Below are 19,526 nucleotides of genomic sequence, written 5' to 3'. Positions count from 1 at the left end.
ATGAGGAGCAAGTGGGTACACGAGGATGCCGACGTCGTCATCTTGATTATATTTATTGTAGTCGTACCTGCGTGACCCACATACTCTGTAAATTGGCTCATCATCTGTTCTATGGTTATCAAAATTCACGGGTGAAAGAGAACGAGCGATAGAGCAGTGACTTTATTTTTTATAATACGAGTATTATGACGCAACATCGCACGTCTGGCAGCTAATGCTGCTAGACGTGCGATGTGGACCATATTGAAGGGGTTAACAATTATTTTCTATCGGTGTTTACTAATGAGTGGTTAAAGTACCTGACTGCAATCCAATTTTCAGAGGGGGTGAAGAAAGTAGTCTATCTAATATCAGCATTAGTAAAGTAGAAGTAGTCAAGCAGATTCAAAGACTTAAAGCTATAAAATCCCCGGGTCCAGACGAAATTTTCCCGAGAATGCTAAAGGAGTGTAGATTAACTGAAATATTTAATAAATCAGTAGACATTGGTTTTGTGCCTAATGCTAAGAGGCAATAAAACGTTGTTCATGTTTTTAAGAAGGGAGATTGATCATCTGTATGCAACTACAGGCCAATCAGTTTGACATCGGTTATAGGAAAAATGCTTGAATCAGTAATAGTAAATAGACTCAGAGAACACATTGAAAGACATAATTTAATTCATGATTCACAGCATGGTTTCTCCAAGGGTAATTCATGTGTGACTAATCTTCTATCCTTTTACACTAAGTATATAAGGCATCAGATAACAATGATAATTACGATGTTATTTACCTTGACTTCAGCCAAAGGTTAGACAAGGTGCCACACCAGAGACTACTCAATAAAATCAAAGCCCATGGCATAGGAGGAAAAGTGTTAGAATGGACTACAGCTTGGATTAGTAACAGAAAACAGCAGGTCACCATAAATGGAGTAAAATCTAGGAGGGGCAATGTTACTAGTGGGATCCCCCAGGGCTCGGTTTTAGGTCCCTTATTGTTCATTATGTACATAAACAACTTAGACGACGGGATAAATGGTGATGTTAGTAAGTTTGCAGACAACACTAAAAAAGGACACCTAATTAGGTTCAGGAGATGATGCAGAGATTCTGTAGGATGATCTTAACAAATTGTTCATATGGTTGGTGAAATGGCAATGAACTTCAATATCTCTAAGTGTAGTGTGTTAAACGTAGGGCTACACAACCTCGAAAATACACTCAAACCTCGTTTATCCGGACGTTTTGAAGCAGCTGGGCAGGTAAATATTATTTTCGAAAATAATATTTAGCTGCCTGAAAAAATGAAAAACCGCCACGTACGCGAGGTGAACGATACCGAGTTACAGTAGTTTGAAATGTAAGTACCAGATGGCGCGCAGCAGGGTTTATAAACGACGCTAGTCGCGGGGTGAAGGCCATACAACACCTATTTACAGTACACTACTATACAGGGTATTTTTTTAGTTTCAACCATGGGCACAAAATAGCAATAGAAAATTAATCATTAATTTTGTAAATTAAAATGTATCAATGTAATGTGCAATTTTGTGGGCGGAAATGAAAATAAAAAAATACCTTGCTACAAGCAAATATGCTAATGAACGAAGTCGGTAGTATAGGATCGGGACGCCATCTTGTTGTCTGTCAATTGACGGCCTCGGTACTTCCGACAGTACCACGCCAGGTATATTTTCATGAAGGAATGTTATGGAGCGGAGATACATGCATTCCTTCAAGCTGGAAGAACTTTGTATACCCCGCAAGCTGAGTGGTTGAAAAGCCCGCCAACGTCTCTCACAACGACGACAACGAGGACGATCCGGATGACATTTAATTTGCAAGTAATGATTTATTAAACACAGATTAGGTTAGTTTTGTTTAGTTTAGGTTAGACAAATTTATCATCCTTTCATTTCTTCGACATCGGCATCTATCATAACAAACATGGCGTACCATTCGTCTGACACGACTTCGTTACTTACTAAATCTGTTTTAGCACCTTTTTTGTTTTGTTTTTCTGCTCACAAAATTGCATATTACGTTGATACATTATAATTTATAAAATTAATAATTAATTTTCTATTGCTATATTGCGCCCATGGTCGAAACTAAAAATTTACCCTATACAGTACTACGAATACACCTGTGTCATCATGCCTAATAAAGTCGTGAAACGAAAGCAAGTTGCTCTAACAGTTGAACAGGTTAGTTGAAGGGTGAATTTGGATTTATAACTTTGTATTTTGGACTAAAATAAAAACATTTTCAATATCCGGATTTTTTCATTATACGGACAGGTAGCTGCACCAATTAATCTGGAAAAACGAGGTTTGTGTGTAGATACAGCTTAGATAACACGCATTTAGAGAAAATGGAGTGCAAGAGAGACTTGGGAGTTCTAGTGAATCCGGACCTTAAAACCAGGAAACAGTGCAATAGCGCCAGGAATAAAGCTAACAGAGCATTAGGTTTCATTGCTAGGATGGTAATGAAAAGAAGTGCAGAGGTAATTATTAAACTCTATCTAGCGATAGTTGGATCCATCCTTGACTATGTAGTACAGTTTTGGTCTCCTTCCTACAGAATGGACATCAATTCACCAGAATCAGTACATAGACTCAGAAATTTGCCTTGCAAAGAGAGGTTTAGGTACCTTAACTTACACTCTCTGGAAAGACGCAGAGTGTGGGGTGATCTATTAGAGGCGTTCAAGTGGATCAATGGCTTTAACAAGGGTGATGCAAACAAGGTCATCATATCAAAACAACAGGGCAAGACTTGCAGTAATGGTTATGAACAGGAAAAATTTAGATTTAAAAAGGAAATGGGCAAGAATTGGTTTACTAATAGGGTGGTCGACGAATGGAATAAACTTACAACCACTCTTCGTTTAACGACCTACTCGGTTAATGACAACGCGGAGTAACAACGGGCTTTATGACAGACCAATATTCGTTTAACGTAAATCTCCCGAAGTTACGTCGCAATATAGCATGGGCGCAATATAGCAATAGAAAATTAATTATTAATTTTGTAAATTATAATGTATCAACATAATATGCAATTTTGTGAGCGGAAATAAAAACAAAAAAGGTACTAAAACAGATTTCGTAAGTAACGAAGTCGTGTCGGACGAATGGTACGCCATGTTTATGATAGATGCCAACATCGAAGAAATGAAAGGATGATAAATTCGTCTAACCTAAACTAACCTAACCTGTGTTTAATAAATCATTACCTGCAAATTAAATGTCATCCGGATCGTCCTCGTTGTCGTCGTCGTGAGAGACGTTGGCGGGCTTTTCAACCACTCTCTCAGCTTGCGGGATATACAAAATTCTTGCAGCTTGAAGGAATGCATGTATCTCCGCTCCATAACATTCCTTCAAGAAAATATGCCTAGCGAGGTACTGTCAGAAGTACCGAGGACGTCAGTTGACAGACTTCGTTCATTAGCTTCGTTCATTAGCATATTTGCTTGTAGCAAGGTATTTTCTATTTTCATTTCCGCCCACAAAATTGCATATTACGTTAATACATTTTAATTTACAAAATTAATAATTAATTTTCTATTGCTATATTGCGCCCATGGTCGAAACTAAAAAAATACCCCAGTATTTAAAATGGAATGTCAGCATATGCGGATTGGGTCATACACGGTAATTTCAGGAACCTAACCACCGCGTTATTTGAGAGCTTTCTGCACTATCAAAACAGTAAATAAAGCTTTAATGTACTGTATAACAGAGGGAAAATACACGAAAATAAAGATACATGTATTGCTGGACATTGTACACGTACGTAAATGTATACACTTTCGCTTAACGACCAATTCGGTTAACGACGGCGACGCTGGTCCCAATTAGCGTCGTTAAACGAGGAGTGGTTGTAGTAACCATGTAGTAAGCGCTGAAACTATCAGTTGTTTTAAGAAATGATTAGACAACTTTATGGATGGGGATGACAGGTGGTGATGGATACGGAGCTGACTAGTGTAGGCCTTATGGTCTCTTGCAGTCTCCTTCATTCTTATGTTCTTGTTCTTATATTCTTCTGCCCTTTTCCTCTTTCTCCACCTATTCTCCACTCTCAATTTACCTTCCACCAGAAAATTATCTGATATTCCCCCACTCTCTCTGCTTAGAACATGTACATCCTTAACTTTTCCTACCATACTCCTGGTCACCACTATATAGTCCATTAATGCTCTATCTGCCACCCTTCCATCCAGCACCCTCTTCCATGTGTACTTATGCTTGACTTTCTTCCTAAACATTGTATTTGCTATCATCAACTCTTAAGACACATCTCCACCATCAATTCTGCACTACGATTTTTACCTAGAACTCCATACTTCCCAATCACTCTGTCTATTGGCTCATTTCCTACCCTAGCATTAAGGTCTCCCGATACAACTATATTGACATTTCTCCCTAATCCCTCTATGCACTCATTTATATCTACCCAAAAAGCCTCCCTTTCCTCTACGTTCTTCTCACTACCAGGCCCATACGCACTTGCTAAACCCACATCTCCCTTCCCAGCTTCACCTTCATCCACATCAACCTTGATGAAACCTCCTTCCACTCCATTACATGCTTACTTATCTCTTCACTTACTAGTATAGCCACCCCTTCTCTCCCTCATCCCCTCTTCACTCCTGAGTACCTCCCAGCTACACTCCTAAACTCACACTTGCCCTTCCCTTTCATTTTAGTTTCACTCAAAGTCAGCACATCCATCTTTTTCTCGCAAATATACTGCCTATCTCTTCACTTTTACTTTCATCTGTATCACATCCACGCACATTAAAAGACCCAAACCTTAGGGTACTGGTTGGAAAACTCCCAGACCCTCTTATGCCTTTACTTTTTTTAGGAATGTCCCCTTTGGGGCTACAGGTCGCAGGACTCCTAATCCCATCCCCCGTCCATTACATACCTATACTATAAAGACACCACTCAACTTATGAACACTCAATGATATGAACAAAATTGACCACAAGTTAATTTGTTTGGATGCAAAAGCTGAAAATTTGAGTTACATAGACTAGGCAAAATCTAATTGATATGAGACCAGCAATAGACACAAGGAATACTTCTAGGTGTAGCTGGCACAGCATTTTTGAAGTATTACAGATAAAGTAAGGGCTTTGGAATCTTTATATGTTGGTAATTTTTATTTTTATCTTATTTTATTTTTTTAATTTAATGACTGCCACAATGACTTTCCATGGTCATATTCAAAGAAAAACACTTCTTAGAACAAATATTATTGGGGTGATTTAGGCACTTGGAAAGAATGGGCAAGTAAAATGAGCAAAAAGAGTGTGGAAACCAGGTGGATGGAGTGAACTTTAGGACAAGACCAAAAGCGAGATGGATGGACAGGGTGACAGTGGCTTTGAGCAAAAGGGGAATGTCTACTGAGAAGGGAAGGGAGATGGCAGGGCATGAATGATAATTTGTCTCTGCTTGAAGGAATTTCTCCTCATCTTCTCTATTTCTTGTTTGAGGGGATGAGGAAGGAGGATCACCATATAAATGAAGCAACTGGCCCTGCTGTGGAATTGCTGTGTCTTGCTGCATTGCTTCTGACCCAGGCAGTGGGCAGGAAACTGGGATGACCCTTCATCCAGGAGCTAAGAGGAAAGGGAAACAAATGGTTTATAGATGGATGTGGAATAGGTGTGTGTGGGGGGGGTAGGTGCATGCCTTGCCTGCAAGGAAGTAGGCCAAAATATGTTATTCATGTCACTAATGAATGGGAACAGCTTACTGGATACATCTGTACAGCATGGATCCTTGCTTCTTCTGGATCAGTAGTAAAGACATCTGGCATACCAAGTGTATGCAAAGTATCCATATGTTTCTCTGACACATGGATCTTTTCACAGTAGTGCCGTGCCACTGCTACTAGTACATCCTCTTTGCCCAGACTTCGGACAATTAACTTAACTCTGTGATCTGGATATGTACTGTAATGAAGATCCATATGCTATTATTAGGATTAGAATATAGACTGTTGGAGTACTCAAAGTGAAAGAGAAAAAGTTCCTTCACATTCTATAATTCTAACTCATTATTTCTCAAACCAATGAAAAATCAGAGCAGTAATTCTTACTCAATGATATCAAGCAGTTGTTGCAAAGCCTCCCTCCTACTAGGAAAGTCACAGTAGGATGCACAGAATGTATTGTCCAAATACAGGATGTCAAGTTCATAAGCTTGAACCAGGTGCCGAAGGATAGGGTGGGAGACCATCTCAGGATACCAGCGCATATCCCCAGTATATAGGATATTTCCAAAATATCCTGAAACATAAAAGGTTTAGTAGAAATAGAATTACACACATAACTTATCAATATTACAAATCTATCTATCATATACCAAGGGCTTTTCCCCCATTATAAGGGAGGTAGCTAAATCAAAAGGCAAGTACCCACTCCAATCCATTCCACTCCTATTCACCACCCTTTCCTCCCTCTCTTATGTATTTGCAATATTGTAATACAATAATATATGCAATATTACTACCTATCTATACACCAAGGACTTTTTCCCCCTTACCAGGGAGGTAGCCAAGTCAAAGGGCATTTATCCACTCCCACCCATTCCACTCCCATCCACCACCCTTTTCTCTCTCTCATCTCAGCTCCTCATGTATGGCAGGTTATCCCTGCATCCTGCCCAATGCCCAGGGTCAGAAGCAATGCTGCAGGACACAATATTACAAATACATGATTCTATTATTAAGATTGTAATACAATAAAGTTAAATAAGGAAATCTACCACAAAGTATATATTACAAGGGCAAACATGGTGCCAACTCACAAAGGTGGAAAAGGTGGGAAAAGAATGCTACCACCAAGTCTTTCCACTTGAGTCATATGAGGCAACAAAAATGGGATGGAGATGGGAGTAGGTATCCTTCTCCCTGTAGCCCCAATGGGGGGCATTCTTGAAAAAAAGTGAAGGTATAAGAGGGTCTGGGAGGAGTTTTCCAACAAGGACCCTAAGGTTTGGGTCTTTTATTGTGTGTGGATGTGGTACAAATGAGAGTAAAAGGGAAGAGATAGGCAGTATGTTTGTGAGAAGAAAGATGTATGTATTGGCATTGAGTGAAACTAACTTGGGAGGATCTCAGGAGTGAAGAGAGGAAGAGAAAGAGAAGGGGTGGCTATATTATTAAGTGAAGAGATAGGTAAGCATGTACTGGAGTGGAACATTTTTTCAAGGTTAATGTGGATGAGGGTGAAACTGGGAAGAGAGATGTGGGTTTTTGTAAATGGATATGGGCCTGGTAGTGAGATGAGTATAGAGGAAAGGGACGGGATGGGGATAGGAGTAGGCATCCTTCTCCCTGTAGCCCCAAAGGGGTTATTCCTAAAAAAAAGTAAAGGGATAAGAGGGTCTGGGAGTTTTCCAACCAGTACCCTAAGGTTGGGTCTTTTATTGTGTGTGGATGTGATACAGATGAGAGTAAAAGGGAAGAGATAGGCAGTATATTTGTAAGAGGAAAGATGGATGTGTTGGCACTGAGTGAAACTAAGTTGAAAGGGAGGGGCAAGTTTGAGTTTGGAAGTGCAGTTGGGAGGATTTCAGGAGTGAAGAGAGGATGAGGGAGAGAAGGGGTGGCTGTACTAGTGAAGAGATAGGTAAGAATGTAGTGGAGTGGAAGGAGGTTTCTTCAAGGTTAATGTGGATGAAAGTGAAACTGGGAAGAGAGATGTATTTACCTAGTTGTATTATATGGGAAGGGGAGCTATGCTTGTGGTGACCCATTTTTGTATCTCACCAGATCAAGTTGGTTCTTAAATTCTTATATTTTGTTTGCACACACTATGTTTTCATCCAATTTATTCCATATATCTATCACTCTGTGTGGGAAGTTATTCTTTTTAAGGTCTCTTCTGTAGTTATCCTTTTTAAGTTTCATTGCATGTCCTCTTGTTTTTCCTCTGTCCCACTTCAATAAGTCCTCTCTATCAAGGCGTTCTTTTCCTTTCATAATTCTGTAGATGGTTAGTAGGTCCCTTTGTTCTCTTCTTTGTTCCAGGGTCTTTGTGGGTTTTTGTAAGTGCATATGGGCCTGGTAGTGAAAAGAGTGTAGAAGAAAGAGAGGCTTTTTGGATAGATTTAAATGAGTGCATAGAGGGATTGGGGAGAAATGTCAATGTAGTGGTATTCAGAGACCTTAATGCTAGGATAGGAAATAAACTAATAGATGGAGTGGTTGAGTGTGGAGTTCCATAAAAAAATTGTAGTGGAGAGTTGATGGTGGAGATGTGTCTAGAGACTTGATCATAGTAAATATAGTGTTTAGGAAGAAAGGTGATGAGATGTGCTAGGAGAGAAAGTGGCATAAGACTGGAAGTGATTATTAAGGGAGAGAGACTGGAGGCAGTATTTTACCTAATTGTATTTTACGGGAAGAGAGCTATACTCGTAGTGACCTGTCTTTGTATCTTTCAGCATCAAGTTTAATCTTATATTCTGGTATAGTTTTTGCATTCATTGTTTCCTCATCCAATTTATTCCAGATATCCACCACTCTGTGTGGGAAACTATTGTTTTTCAGATCTCTTCTATAACTATCCTTTTAAAGTTTCTTTTCATGTCCTCTTGTTTTTCTTTTATCCCACTTTAGTAAATCATCTCTATCAAGGACTTCCATCCCTTTCATAATTTGGTAGACGGTCAGTAGATCTCCTCTTTCTCTTCTTTGTTTCAGGGTTGGTAGTTCAAGTTTGGATAATCTTTGTTTGTATGTCAGTTTGGAGAGTTGGTACCATATTTGTCATTGCTTTTTGAATTCTTTCTAATTTCTTTATATTCTTTTTAGTGCTGGGCATCCATAGTGTCACAGCATACTCCAATCTTGGTCTTATCAATGTAACTAATATTTTCTTTACCATTTCTTCATCTAAGTAGTCAAAGGCCACTTTCATTGATCTTAGTAAATTGAAGGTTTCTCTATTTTGTTGATATGTTTGTCTGGTGACATGTCATTGCTGATAATTACTCCTAGGTCCCTTTGTGAGTTAACTTTAACTTCCTTTGTACCAATTTTATATTGTCCCAATATTCTATTTTTACTTTTTCCAAATTCCAATATACTATATTTCTTGATGTTGAAGTTCACTTCATATTTTTTACTCCATTGCCAGACTATTCAGGTCTTTTTGTAGTGACTTACAATCTTCCTCTGTACTTACTCTCTTCAGTAGTTTTGCATCACCTGCAAAGAAGTTCATAAAACATTCTACACTTTCATCCATGTCATTTATATATATGGCAAACATTATCAGAGCCAATACAGAACCTTGTGGGACTCCACTTATAATTTCTTCCCATGTCAAGTTCTTGTCTCTAAGTACCACCCTCATTTTTCTCCCATTCAAGAAATCTTCCATCCATTTCAATAACTTTCCATGTACTCCATCTATTATTTCAATTTTTCTTAGTAGCTTTTTGTGTGGTATTTTATCAAATACATACTCCACATACTCCACTCCCATTCACCACCCTCCCTCCCTCTTACCTTGGCTCCTCCTGGATGACAGGTCATCCCTGCATCTCATCCACTGCCCTGGGTCAGAAGCAATGTAACAAGACACAGCAAGGCCACTTCATTTAATTGGTGACCCCCCCTCTCCATCCCCTCATGCAAAAAAGAGAAGACTGGGAGAGATCCCTTTGGGCTACGTATATCATTTACACATACTCCCTCACCTCCCCCATCCCCCACCCACTCCCTTCTATGCATCACAGCATCATCCATACACAACCATTCTCCACTCACCCCTATCTTCTGTCTTCTCCCTTCTTTCCTCAACAGACATTCCCCTCTTCCCAATGCCCCTTTTACCCCATCCATCCATCTCATCCTTGGTCGCCCCCTCATGTTCACTCCTTCCACCTCTGCCTTCAACACCTCTTTTACTAATCTTTCTTCACTCATTCTTTCCATGTGTCCAAATCATCCCAATACTTTTTCATCAACACTATCTCCCAACTCCCTTTCTACCCCTCTCCTCCTCACCTCATAATTTGATCTCAACAGATAACAGATAAACAAAATTGTTGGAGAATCCTATAACTTGCTAAGATCAATAAAAGTGGCTTTTACATATTTGGATGAAGAAATGATTAAAAAATATTAGTCACGCTGATAAGGCCTAGACTAGAATATGCAGCGACATTGTGATCACCCAGTACCAAAAAGAATATAAAGAAAATAGAAAGAATCCAGAGAGCAGCCACAAAAATGGCCCCTGCACTTGCAAACTTGTCATATGAGGAGAGACTGGCTAAACTGGAGTTACCGACTCTGAAGCAAAGAAGAGAGAGAGGTGACCTACTGACTATCTACAGAATCATGAAGGGCACAGAAATACTCAATAGAGAGGACTTGTTATACTGGGACAAGAGAAACACAAGAGGATATGGAAAAAAATAAAAAAAACATAGTTATAGAAGATATCTGAAGAAAAACAGTTTCCCACATAGAGTGGTGGACACTTGGAACAAACTGGATGAAAAAATAGAGTGCGCAAAAACCATTCATGAATTTAAGAGCACACTAGACACTGCAAGATACAAATGCGGGACACCATGAGTGTAGCTCCCCTTCCCGTAAAATACAACTAGGTCAATACAAATTTTACAGAGAAAGGACTTCAGTAACACCCCTACATACAAGTCATGCATCATCATTTTATGACTGAAGACTAATCTTCACTCAAAGAGAATAGTGATAATATTTGATTTCCACTGTCCCTACTTCCTGATGCCCTTATTAAATTTCTCCTTTACCACCTCTATGACTCCATTTCTTTGGATTATTATTGTCCCCAAAGACAGAAGTATTTATCAGCAATGAAGTATTGTCTCCAAGTTTCAGGCTGGACAAACTCACTGTCAATATTTCCCCCAGTATACATCTACAGTATCCTGTAGGATTTCATTAAGTAGACCACCCTGTCTTCTCTATTTTCCTGATGAGGGGATGGGGAGGAGGGTCACTGTGCAAATGTGCTGTGTCTTGCTGCATTGCTTCTGACCTGGCAGTGGGCAGGAGACAGGAATGACCTTTCATCCACAAGGAGCTGAGGTAAACTGGAAACAAGAGTGGTGGATGGGAGTGGAATGGGTAGGATTGGGTGCATGCCTTTGATTTGGATACCTCCTGTACAACATAGCCCTTAGTATACAGATAGATAATCCAAAAGGTATGACCTGCTGTAACTCTAATATGGAGAACCTAGGCTCTCAGATAAGTTGAACTTACCTTGAAAAAGGAACATAACAGCACCTGGTACATGGTTGGCATCCATGGGTGTCACATTCAACATTTCACTTCCCTCATGTCCATCTAGTGGTAGTCGGTATGTCTCACCCACCTCAAGCTCTTGGACCACACTCTCTGGCAACTAAAGATATTATTGCAATTGAGTTTTTTATCATTTCTATGAATAAACAAAAGTGTCAGTATGTGTGTGTGTACTTACCTAATTGTATTTACCTAACTGTAGTATACAGGAAACGAGCAACACTCGTTGGATCCTGTCTCCTATTCTCTAATTCTTTTTATCATATCTAGCCACAAATTCATGTACAGTTCCAATTTAATCTATATCCTTGATTTCTAATTATTATATCTAAAGTTGGACTTAGGTGTTGCTTGAGGTTGGGCTATATCACTTCCTAAGCTATTTCAAGAATTAATGCATCTATATGGAAAACTCTACCCATCTTCCCTTTATTGCCTCCTCTTCCTTTATCATCTCTCCATCTGCACTTTTTACCTTTTCTTCTCTACTTGATTCACCTCCCCTTCCTCTCTTAACTTCCTTCCAAAACATTTTTCATTACTTTCAAAATTTCCTGTCATATTCCTCCCTCATTTTACATCTGCCCTCCTTTTTGCCTTCTTTATCTTATGTTTTGCTTTTCTTTTTTCTTTCTTTGCACCTCTCACATGTTTCTCTCATCTTACTTTGGAACTAAGGGGAAGATGGGCAGAGTATTTTTAGGAGCTGCTAAATGTGGAGGAGAATAGGGAGGGAATGGAGGTAGCAGTGAGAGGTGCTAAGAAAATGAGTGATGGGTGAGGAAAATGGAGGAGAAATAAGAAAAGGTGAGGTGCAAGTAGTTGTTAAAATGATGAGAGCAGGTAAGGCACCTAGGTTAGATGAGTGTCATGTGGAATGTCTGAAGAAAGGAGGACAGTAATAGTGAACTGGCTTGTGTGGTTGTTTAATGTGTTTAAGGGAGGAATGCCTGTATAGTTCTGCTTTATAGGGGAAAAGGGACAACTGTGAGTGTTTCAAAGAGATGAGTTTGTTGAGTGTAATTGGAAAGGTTTATGGAAGGGTCTTAATTGAGAGGATTAGGAGAGGAACAGAGGGAGTAATTGGTGAGGAACAGTGTGGGTTATGTGTTTTTTTGTTGCCTCTGGGCATGTATTTCTTGTCTGTTTTGTATGATTGTATTGAAGGTGTGCACAGCAGTGTCTATGTCTGTGACTGGTGTACTGTTTTGTGTCTCAAATTGTTGTTCTATATTTCCAGAGAAAGCTTCCCAGCTGTTCTCTTATAATTGGTACATGTGTGTCTGTGGCCAACTGGGATGTATCATGTTTTGGTGGTGATGATGATTGGAAGGTGGTTGGATCCAAGGGCTTCAATCAATTTTCATGAAGTTGTTGGGGTTAGACAGGGGGAACACAAGGTGATGTCGGAAGAGGAGGGGATGTGGAGGGCTTGATAGAGGATATACATGTGATTATGGGTGTTATTCATGATGGTGAGTCAAGTTGTGTTTGCAGATCCTCTCTGTCTGTGTTGGGGTTGACATACCCAGATGACGACTTGGCACTGAAGTTACCACCCAGGATAAGGTTGGAGACACTGGCAAATTGGTTAATATTAGGTCTAAAATTGTTTGGAACTGTGAGGGATAATTGGAGGGGGGATTGTACATGTCAACTACCATAATTGTGGATTTGTTACCTGTTTGGATTTAGACTGATTGGGTGTTGTCTGTGGATGAAAGAATCATATGAGAGGTACAATGAAAAGAAAAAGAAGTAAAGTATAAGATAAATGAGACAAAGAGGAGAGCAGATGTGAAATGAGGTAAGATTATGACAGAAAAATTTGAAAGTAATAAAAAGATGTTTTGGAAAGAAATTAAGAGAGGAAGAGGCAGGAAAAAAAGGTAAAATGTGCAGAAGGAAAAATGATAATGGAAGACACGGCAGTAAGAGGAAGATGGGCAGAGTATTTCAGGGAGTTGCTAAATGTGAAGGAGGATAGGGTGGGATGGGTAGTTGCAGTGGGAAGCGCTTAGAAAATGACAGTGATGAGTGAGGAAAATGGAGGAGAAATAAGGAATGATGCAAAGGCAGTTGTTAAGATGATGAGAGCAGGTGAGGCACCTGGGTTGGATGGGTGTCATGCAGAATGTCTAAAAATGGGATCTACAGTGATGGTGGACTGGTTGATGTTATCTAATGTTTGTTTGAGAGAGGGTAGTGTGTTGGAGGACTGGAGGAGTGTCTGTATATTTCCACTTTACAAGGAAAAGGGGAACAAGTGTGAGCATAGTAGTTTCAGAGAGATCAGTTTGTTGACTGTAGTTGGAAAGGCTTATGGGAGGATCTTGACTGAGAGGATTAGGAGAGGAACAGAAGGAGTAACTGGTGAGGAACAATGTGGGTTTAGGAAAGGATCAGATTTTTGTGATTAGACAGATAAGTGAGAAAGCTTTAGGAAAAGGTAAGGATATTTTTGGGCCTTTATGGATTTGGAAAAGGGTTATGACAGGGTGGACAGGAAGACACTGTGGGAGGTATTGCAGATGTATAGGATAGGAGGAAAACTGTTGAGAGAAGTCAAGAGTTTTTACAAGAATAGTAGAGCCTGTGTTAGAATCAGAAGTGAAGAGAGTGAGTTGTTTGAAGTAAAGGTGGGACTTTGCAGGGATGTGTTATGTTGCCCTGGCTGTTCAATTTATACATAGATGGGGTGGTGCAAGAGGTAAATGCAAGGGTAGTGGGTTGAGGATTGGAGATGGTAAAGAAAATGGAGAAAAGTACGAAATAAGCCAGTTGTTGTTTGCTGACAACACTGCTTGTGGCAGGATCAGAGGAAGGATTGAAGAAGTTAGTGTCAGAGTTTGGGAAGGTGTGTGAAAGAAGGAAATTCAAGATAAATGTGGGTAAAAGTAAGGTAATGAGATGTACAAGGGTAGAATGTGGCAGCATACAGGAAGTGATTATTAAGGGAGAGAGACTGGAGGAAGTGGATAGTTTTAGATTACAAAGGTGGAGCATGCTGACAAGGGACCTTTTGGTCCATATCTAGGTTGGATGTGAAAAAAATCATAATAATAAATGAATAAATAAAAACTATAATAATGTAAATAACAAATAAAATACATAAATAAATGCATAGGTATAGTTAAATGATAAACAAACAGGTAAATAATAAATAATAATAAATTGCCATATAACTAATAATAAATGAGAATCAAACTGACAAATGATAACAAAACAAAAACAATATAAAATAAATTATAATCATTACAGCATCTTGCTTAGGTGTTTATCTAAATGATTCTTAAAGCTTCGAACTGAACTACATTGCACTGCCTCTACAAGAATTTTATTCCATTCATTAACTACATGGATGGCGAAGTTGTTTTTACCCACTTCCAAACTGAATCTATTTCCGGACAGTTTGAGACCATTATTTCTTGTCTGATTCTCATTCAGTGTGAAAATTTTGTCACTTTTGATGTCAATTCCCTTTAAAATTTTAAAGACCTGTATCAAGTCACTTCCGAGTCTACACTTTTTTAAAGAAAACAGATTCATATGTTTTAGTCAATTTTTGTATGATTTATTTTCTATATTTGGAATTAGTTTTGTGGCTCGCCATTGTACTTTTTCCAGTCTGTCAATGATCTTTAATGAGATTTGGTGACCATACGGAAACAGCATATTCCAAATGTGGATGAACTAACGATTTATATAGCTTGTTAATGAGTGATGGACTTCTGAAGTCAAAAGATCGTGCAATCAGTCCTAGAATCATGTTTGCTTTCTCAGAGGCTGAAATACACTGCTTGGATGACTTGAGATCGTTACTGATAATTACGCCAAGATCTTTTTCACGATTCACTTTCGTTAACGAATTTCCAAATAACTTGTGATCGTACTTACTGTTATTTTCACCTATGTGCATTACCTTGCATTTACTTGTGTTAAATTTCATTAGCCACTTTTCAGACCATTGCTGTAATTTATCTAAATCTTCTTGAATATCTAATTGGTTTAAGTGACCATTTGCCATTCTGCACAGTTTTGTATCATCAGCAAATTTGGAAGCAGTAGATTTTAGTCCATGATCTATATCATTTATATATATAGACGCTCCTCTACTTACATTCATTCGTTTTACGTTTTTTCAATTTGACGTTTGAACTGACGGTAAAAAAAATTGTAAAAAAATTGTTTTGAGTGAATTTTTTAGTTTACTGCGCTCTCCGTAGTTTACATTGCGCAGACGACAAACTGAACATGCCTTGCCTCCTCCTCCTCCCCCTCCTCCTCCACCATCTCAATTTATGTTGCTTGAATTTAATCTATTTGAAATTAATGTTATTATTTTACAATGTTATGTGTTTAATTAATGATTTAGGGGTGTTTTATAAGATACGGTAATAGAATTTACCGATGTATAGTACAGTAACAACTTACGTTCATTTTCAACTTACGTTCGGCCGTTCGGAACGTAACTAAAACGTAAGTTGAGGAGCGTCTGTACTAGAAATAGAAGTGGCCCAAGAACGAAACCCTGAGGAACTCCACTTGTAACATTTTTCCATCTAGAAATTTTTCCATTTAAAACAACTCTCTGTTTTCAATCATTCAACCAAATACTAGTCCAACTTAATAGGCTACCACTTATTCCGTCTGAAGCTAATTTTGTAAGTAGTCTTTTGTGGGGGACGGTATCAAAAGCTTTTGCAAAGTCTAGATATATTAAATCTATATTGTTTCTTTTGTCATAATTCGAGATAACTGTGTTGTAGAATTCGAGTAAGTTAATCATGCAAGAACGTTTCTGTCTGAAACCATGCTGGCTATCATTTATCAAACGGTTACTTTCTAAATGATGTTCAATAGCATCTCTGATGATTGTTTCCATTATTTTTCCTACGATTGAAGTCAAACTTATAGGCCATACTTGTGTGTGAATGTGACAGGATTGGGAGGAGTGGAGATGGAGGTAGAATGTAGATTGAGAGAAGCAAGTAAATGCCTTGGGGGATTAAAAAGTGTAATGAAAAATAGACATTTGGGAATGGATGCTAAGAGGAGATCATATGAAGGAGTGATTGTGCCAACAGTACTGTACAGGGCATGAACATGGAACATAAGAGAGGAAGAGTTTGAATGTTTTTGAGATGAGCTACCTGAGAAGTATGATAGGGGTTACTAGGCTGGATAGTGTGAGAAATGAGGAGGTGAGGAGGAGAGCAGGGGTGGAAAGAGCGTTGGGAGATAGAGTTGATGAAAGAGTACTGAAATGGTTTGGACACATGGAAAGAATGAGTGAAGAAATATTAGTATAAGAGGAGAGGTGTGGAAGGCAGAGGTGGAAGAAGTGAACATGAGGGGGAAACAAAGGATGAGATGGATGGATGGGGGTAAAAGGGGCATTGGGAAAGTGGGAAATGTCTGTTGAGGAAGGATGGGAGAAGACAGAAGATAGGGGTGAATGGGTTGTGTATGGATGATGCTTTGATGCATGGAAAGGAGTGGGTGGGGGATGGGGGGTGAGGGAGTGTGTATGAAAAATAATTTGATGCAGCCCAAAGAGATTTCTCCCTGTCTCCTCTTTTTCTGCATGAGGGGACAGAGAGGGCAAGGAGGCTGATTAAATGAAGCTGCCTTGCTGTGGATGTGTTGTGTCATGCAACACTACTTCTGACCCAGGGCAGTGGGTGAGATGCAGGGATAATCCATCATCCAGGAGGAGTCAAGATAAGAGGGAGGGAAAGGGGTGAATGGGAGAGGAGTATATGAGGATGGAATGGGTGGGAGTGGATTTTATGCCTTTGTTTTTTTTGGCTACCTCCCTTGTACATACATACATATACCAAAGGCTTTTCCCCCCTTACAAGGGAGGTAGCTAAAAAACAAAGGTATAAAGACCACTCCCACCCATTCCATCTCCAACATACTCCATTCCCATTCATCCCCATCCCTCCCTCTTGGCATCTCCTGGATGACGGGTCATCCCTGCATCTCACCCACTGCCCTGGGTCAGAGGCAGAGTCACAAAACACAACACATCTACAGTAAGGTCACTTCATTAAATCGGCAACCCCTCTCTCCATTCCTTCATGTAGAAATGGAGAAGACAGGGAGAAATCACTTCGGACTGCGTCAATCTATTTTTCAAACCCACTCCCCCTCATGCATCACAGCATCATCCATATATAACCATTCTCCATTCACCCCTATCTTCTGTCCTCTCCTGTCCTTCCTCAACAGACATTCCCCTCTTTCCCAATGCCCCTTATACCCTATCTATTTCATTTCATCCTAGGTCACCTCATGTTCACTCCTTCCACCTCTGTCTTCCGCACCTCTTTACTATTTTCTCTTCACTCATTCTTTCAATGTGTCCAAACCATCCCAATACTCTTTCATCAATCCTATCTCCCAACTCCCTTTCCACCCCCATTCTCCTCCTCACCTCTTCATTTCTCACTCTATCCAGCCTAGTAACCCCTATCATACTTCTCAGGCACCTCTTCTCAAACACATTTAAACTGCTCCTCTTATATTCCATGTTTCTGCCCCATATAGTGGTGCTGGCACAATCACTCCTTTTCTGGTTTTGGTATGAAAAAAGAAATTTGAGTCAAATCATAGACAAGGAAAGGGAAACAAGTAACAATAGAAATGATGGGAGAACAAATTCACTGAATTAAGGAAGGAGATTGTAGAAATAATGGAATGTTTAGCCCAAGCTAACAAAATATCCGATTTGAATGATCTGAAAAAATACAACTCTGAACTTAGGAACGAACTCAAGATAATGAAAAATTATATGATAGAAGTTAAATATGAAAATGAAAAATGAAGATTAATAATACTACCAATAATGAGAAAAAAGAGGTAAATAACAAAATACATGAAATGACTGAAAAAAATTAAGAAAACTTAGGTGAGTTAAGTATGCAAAAGATTAAGAAATGGAAGGAAAACAGAAAAAATGAAGAAGCTGCCTTTATAGAAATAGTACAACAGATGCAGGAAAATGCAAAAGATACAATCATTCAAGTAATTAAAGAAAAGGCAAATTGGGTTAGAGATACTGTGGATAGAAAAAAAATGTATAGTGGTATATGGACTATGGGAAAAACATGGTCTGGTGAGGTACATGAGAGAAAAAGCAGAAAAAGAAGCCGCAATGTCAATTCTAAAAGAATTACAAGATTGTGACCAGAAAGCAGAGAAAGATATAGAAGTGTATAGAATGGGACAACATTCTAAGGAAAGAAATTGACCACTAAAAATAAAACTAAGATCACAAATTGTAGAAGACATATTAGAAAAAGCAAGTAAGCTAGTACGGAGTGATCATTACAAGATAAAAGGAGAGATGAGTGTTGAGAAAATAGAAAAAGAGAAAATACTAAAAGGTGAAGCTAAGGAAAAAAAGCAAAGAGAACAGAGACTGAAAGCAAGGAGTTCTATTGGAGGGTCATAGACATGAGGCTGAGAAAATGGTACATCAGAGTGGGTGAAACAAAATCAGAAAAAAAAAAAAAAAAAAAAAAAAAATGGCCTATACTAACATTGACGCATTAATCTCAAAATTGAATGAAGTAAATGATTACCTATCAGATAAAAAACCAGACATAATGGGAAGTGTGGAGACGAAATTAAGAGGTATAATACCACCTAATAGAGTTGGCCATGGGTTATACGATTATTGGATTAAAAACAGAAATGAGAAACAGGTAGGAATCATGTTCTTGGCCAAGAAAAACTTAACCACTTCCATACGGTGACGCCTACATAGGCGTCATGAGGAGCAAGTGGGTACGCGAAGATGCCGACGTCGGCGTCTTGATTATATTTATTGTAGTCGTACCTACGTAACCTCCATTCTCTCTAAACTGGCTTCATCATATTTTCTATGGTTATCAAAATTCACGGGTGAAAGAGAACGAACGATTGAGCACTGACTTTATTTTCTATAATGCGATTATGACGCAACATCGCACGTCGGGCAGCTAATGCTGCCAGACGTGCGATGTGCCCCGGAGTGAAGAGGTTAAATGTGATGAAAGTTACTCAGGATAAAAACAATGTAGAAATGATCATGATAAAATTTGAAGACAGACATGAAAATCAGAAAGTTTGTGGTGACTTATATGCCCCCAAAAATGAGTTCTTGGAAAGAGAATAAGCATTCAAAAATGTTAGAGGATACAAGGCATTTATTAAA

At 39.0% G+C, this 19,526-nt stretch overlaps 1 protein-coding gene across 6 annotated transcripts in view; it reads right to left on the bottom strand.

The window, feature by feature from the left end:
- Positions 1 to 19,526, bottom strand: part of LOC143027247 (putative tubulin polyglutamylase ttll-15) — a 175,246-nt gene that overhangs the window by 13,803 nt on the left and 141,917 nt on the right. For 3 of the 6 annotated variants that reach the window (XM_076188529.1, XM_076188528.1, XM_076188531.1), the window contains 3 exons: positions 11,279 to 11,420; positions 6,110 to 6,299; positions 5,765 to 5,963 (listed from right to left, as the gene is read on the bottom strand). In XM_076188529.1, coding sequence (XP_076044644.1) covers positions 5,765 to 5,963; positions 6,110 to 6,299; positions 11,279 to 11,420 — 531 coding nt within the window. The remainder of the gene's footprint in view (positions 1 to 5,764; positions 5,964 to 6,109; positions 6,300 to 11,278; positions 11,421 to 19,526) is intronic. The other 3 variants (XM_076188534.1, XM_076188533.1, XM_076188530.1) reach the window with 2 other exon arrangements.

The sequence above is a fragment of the Oratosquilla oratoria genome, chromosome 7, assembly GCF_046742065.1.
Source record: "Oratosquilla oratoria isolate Oo_2021 chromosome 7, ASM4674206v1, whole genome shotgun sequence".
Lineage (NCBI taxonomy): Eukaryota > Metazoa > Arthropoda > Malacostraca > Stomatopoda > Squillidae > Oratosquilla > Oratosquilla oratoria.
The sequence above is the reverse complement of the archived record's forward strand: the minus strand, read 5'-3'. Positions and strand labels throughout refer to the sequence as shown.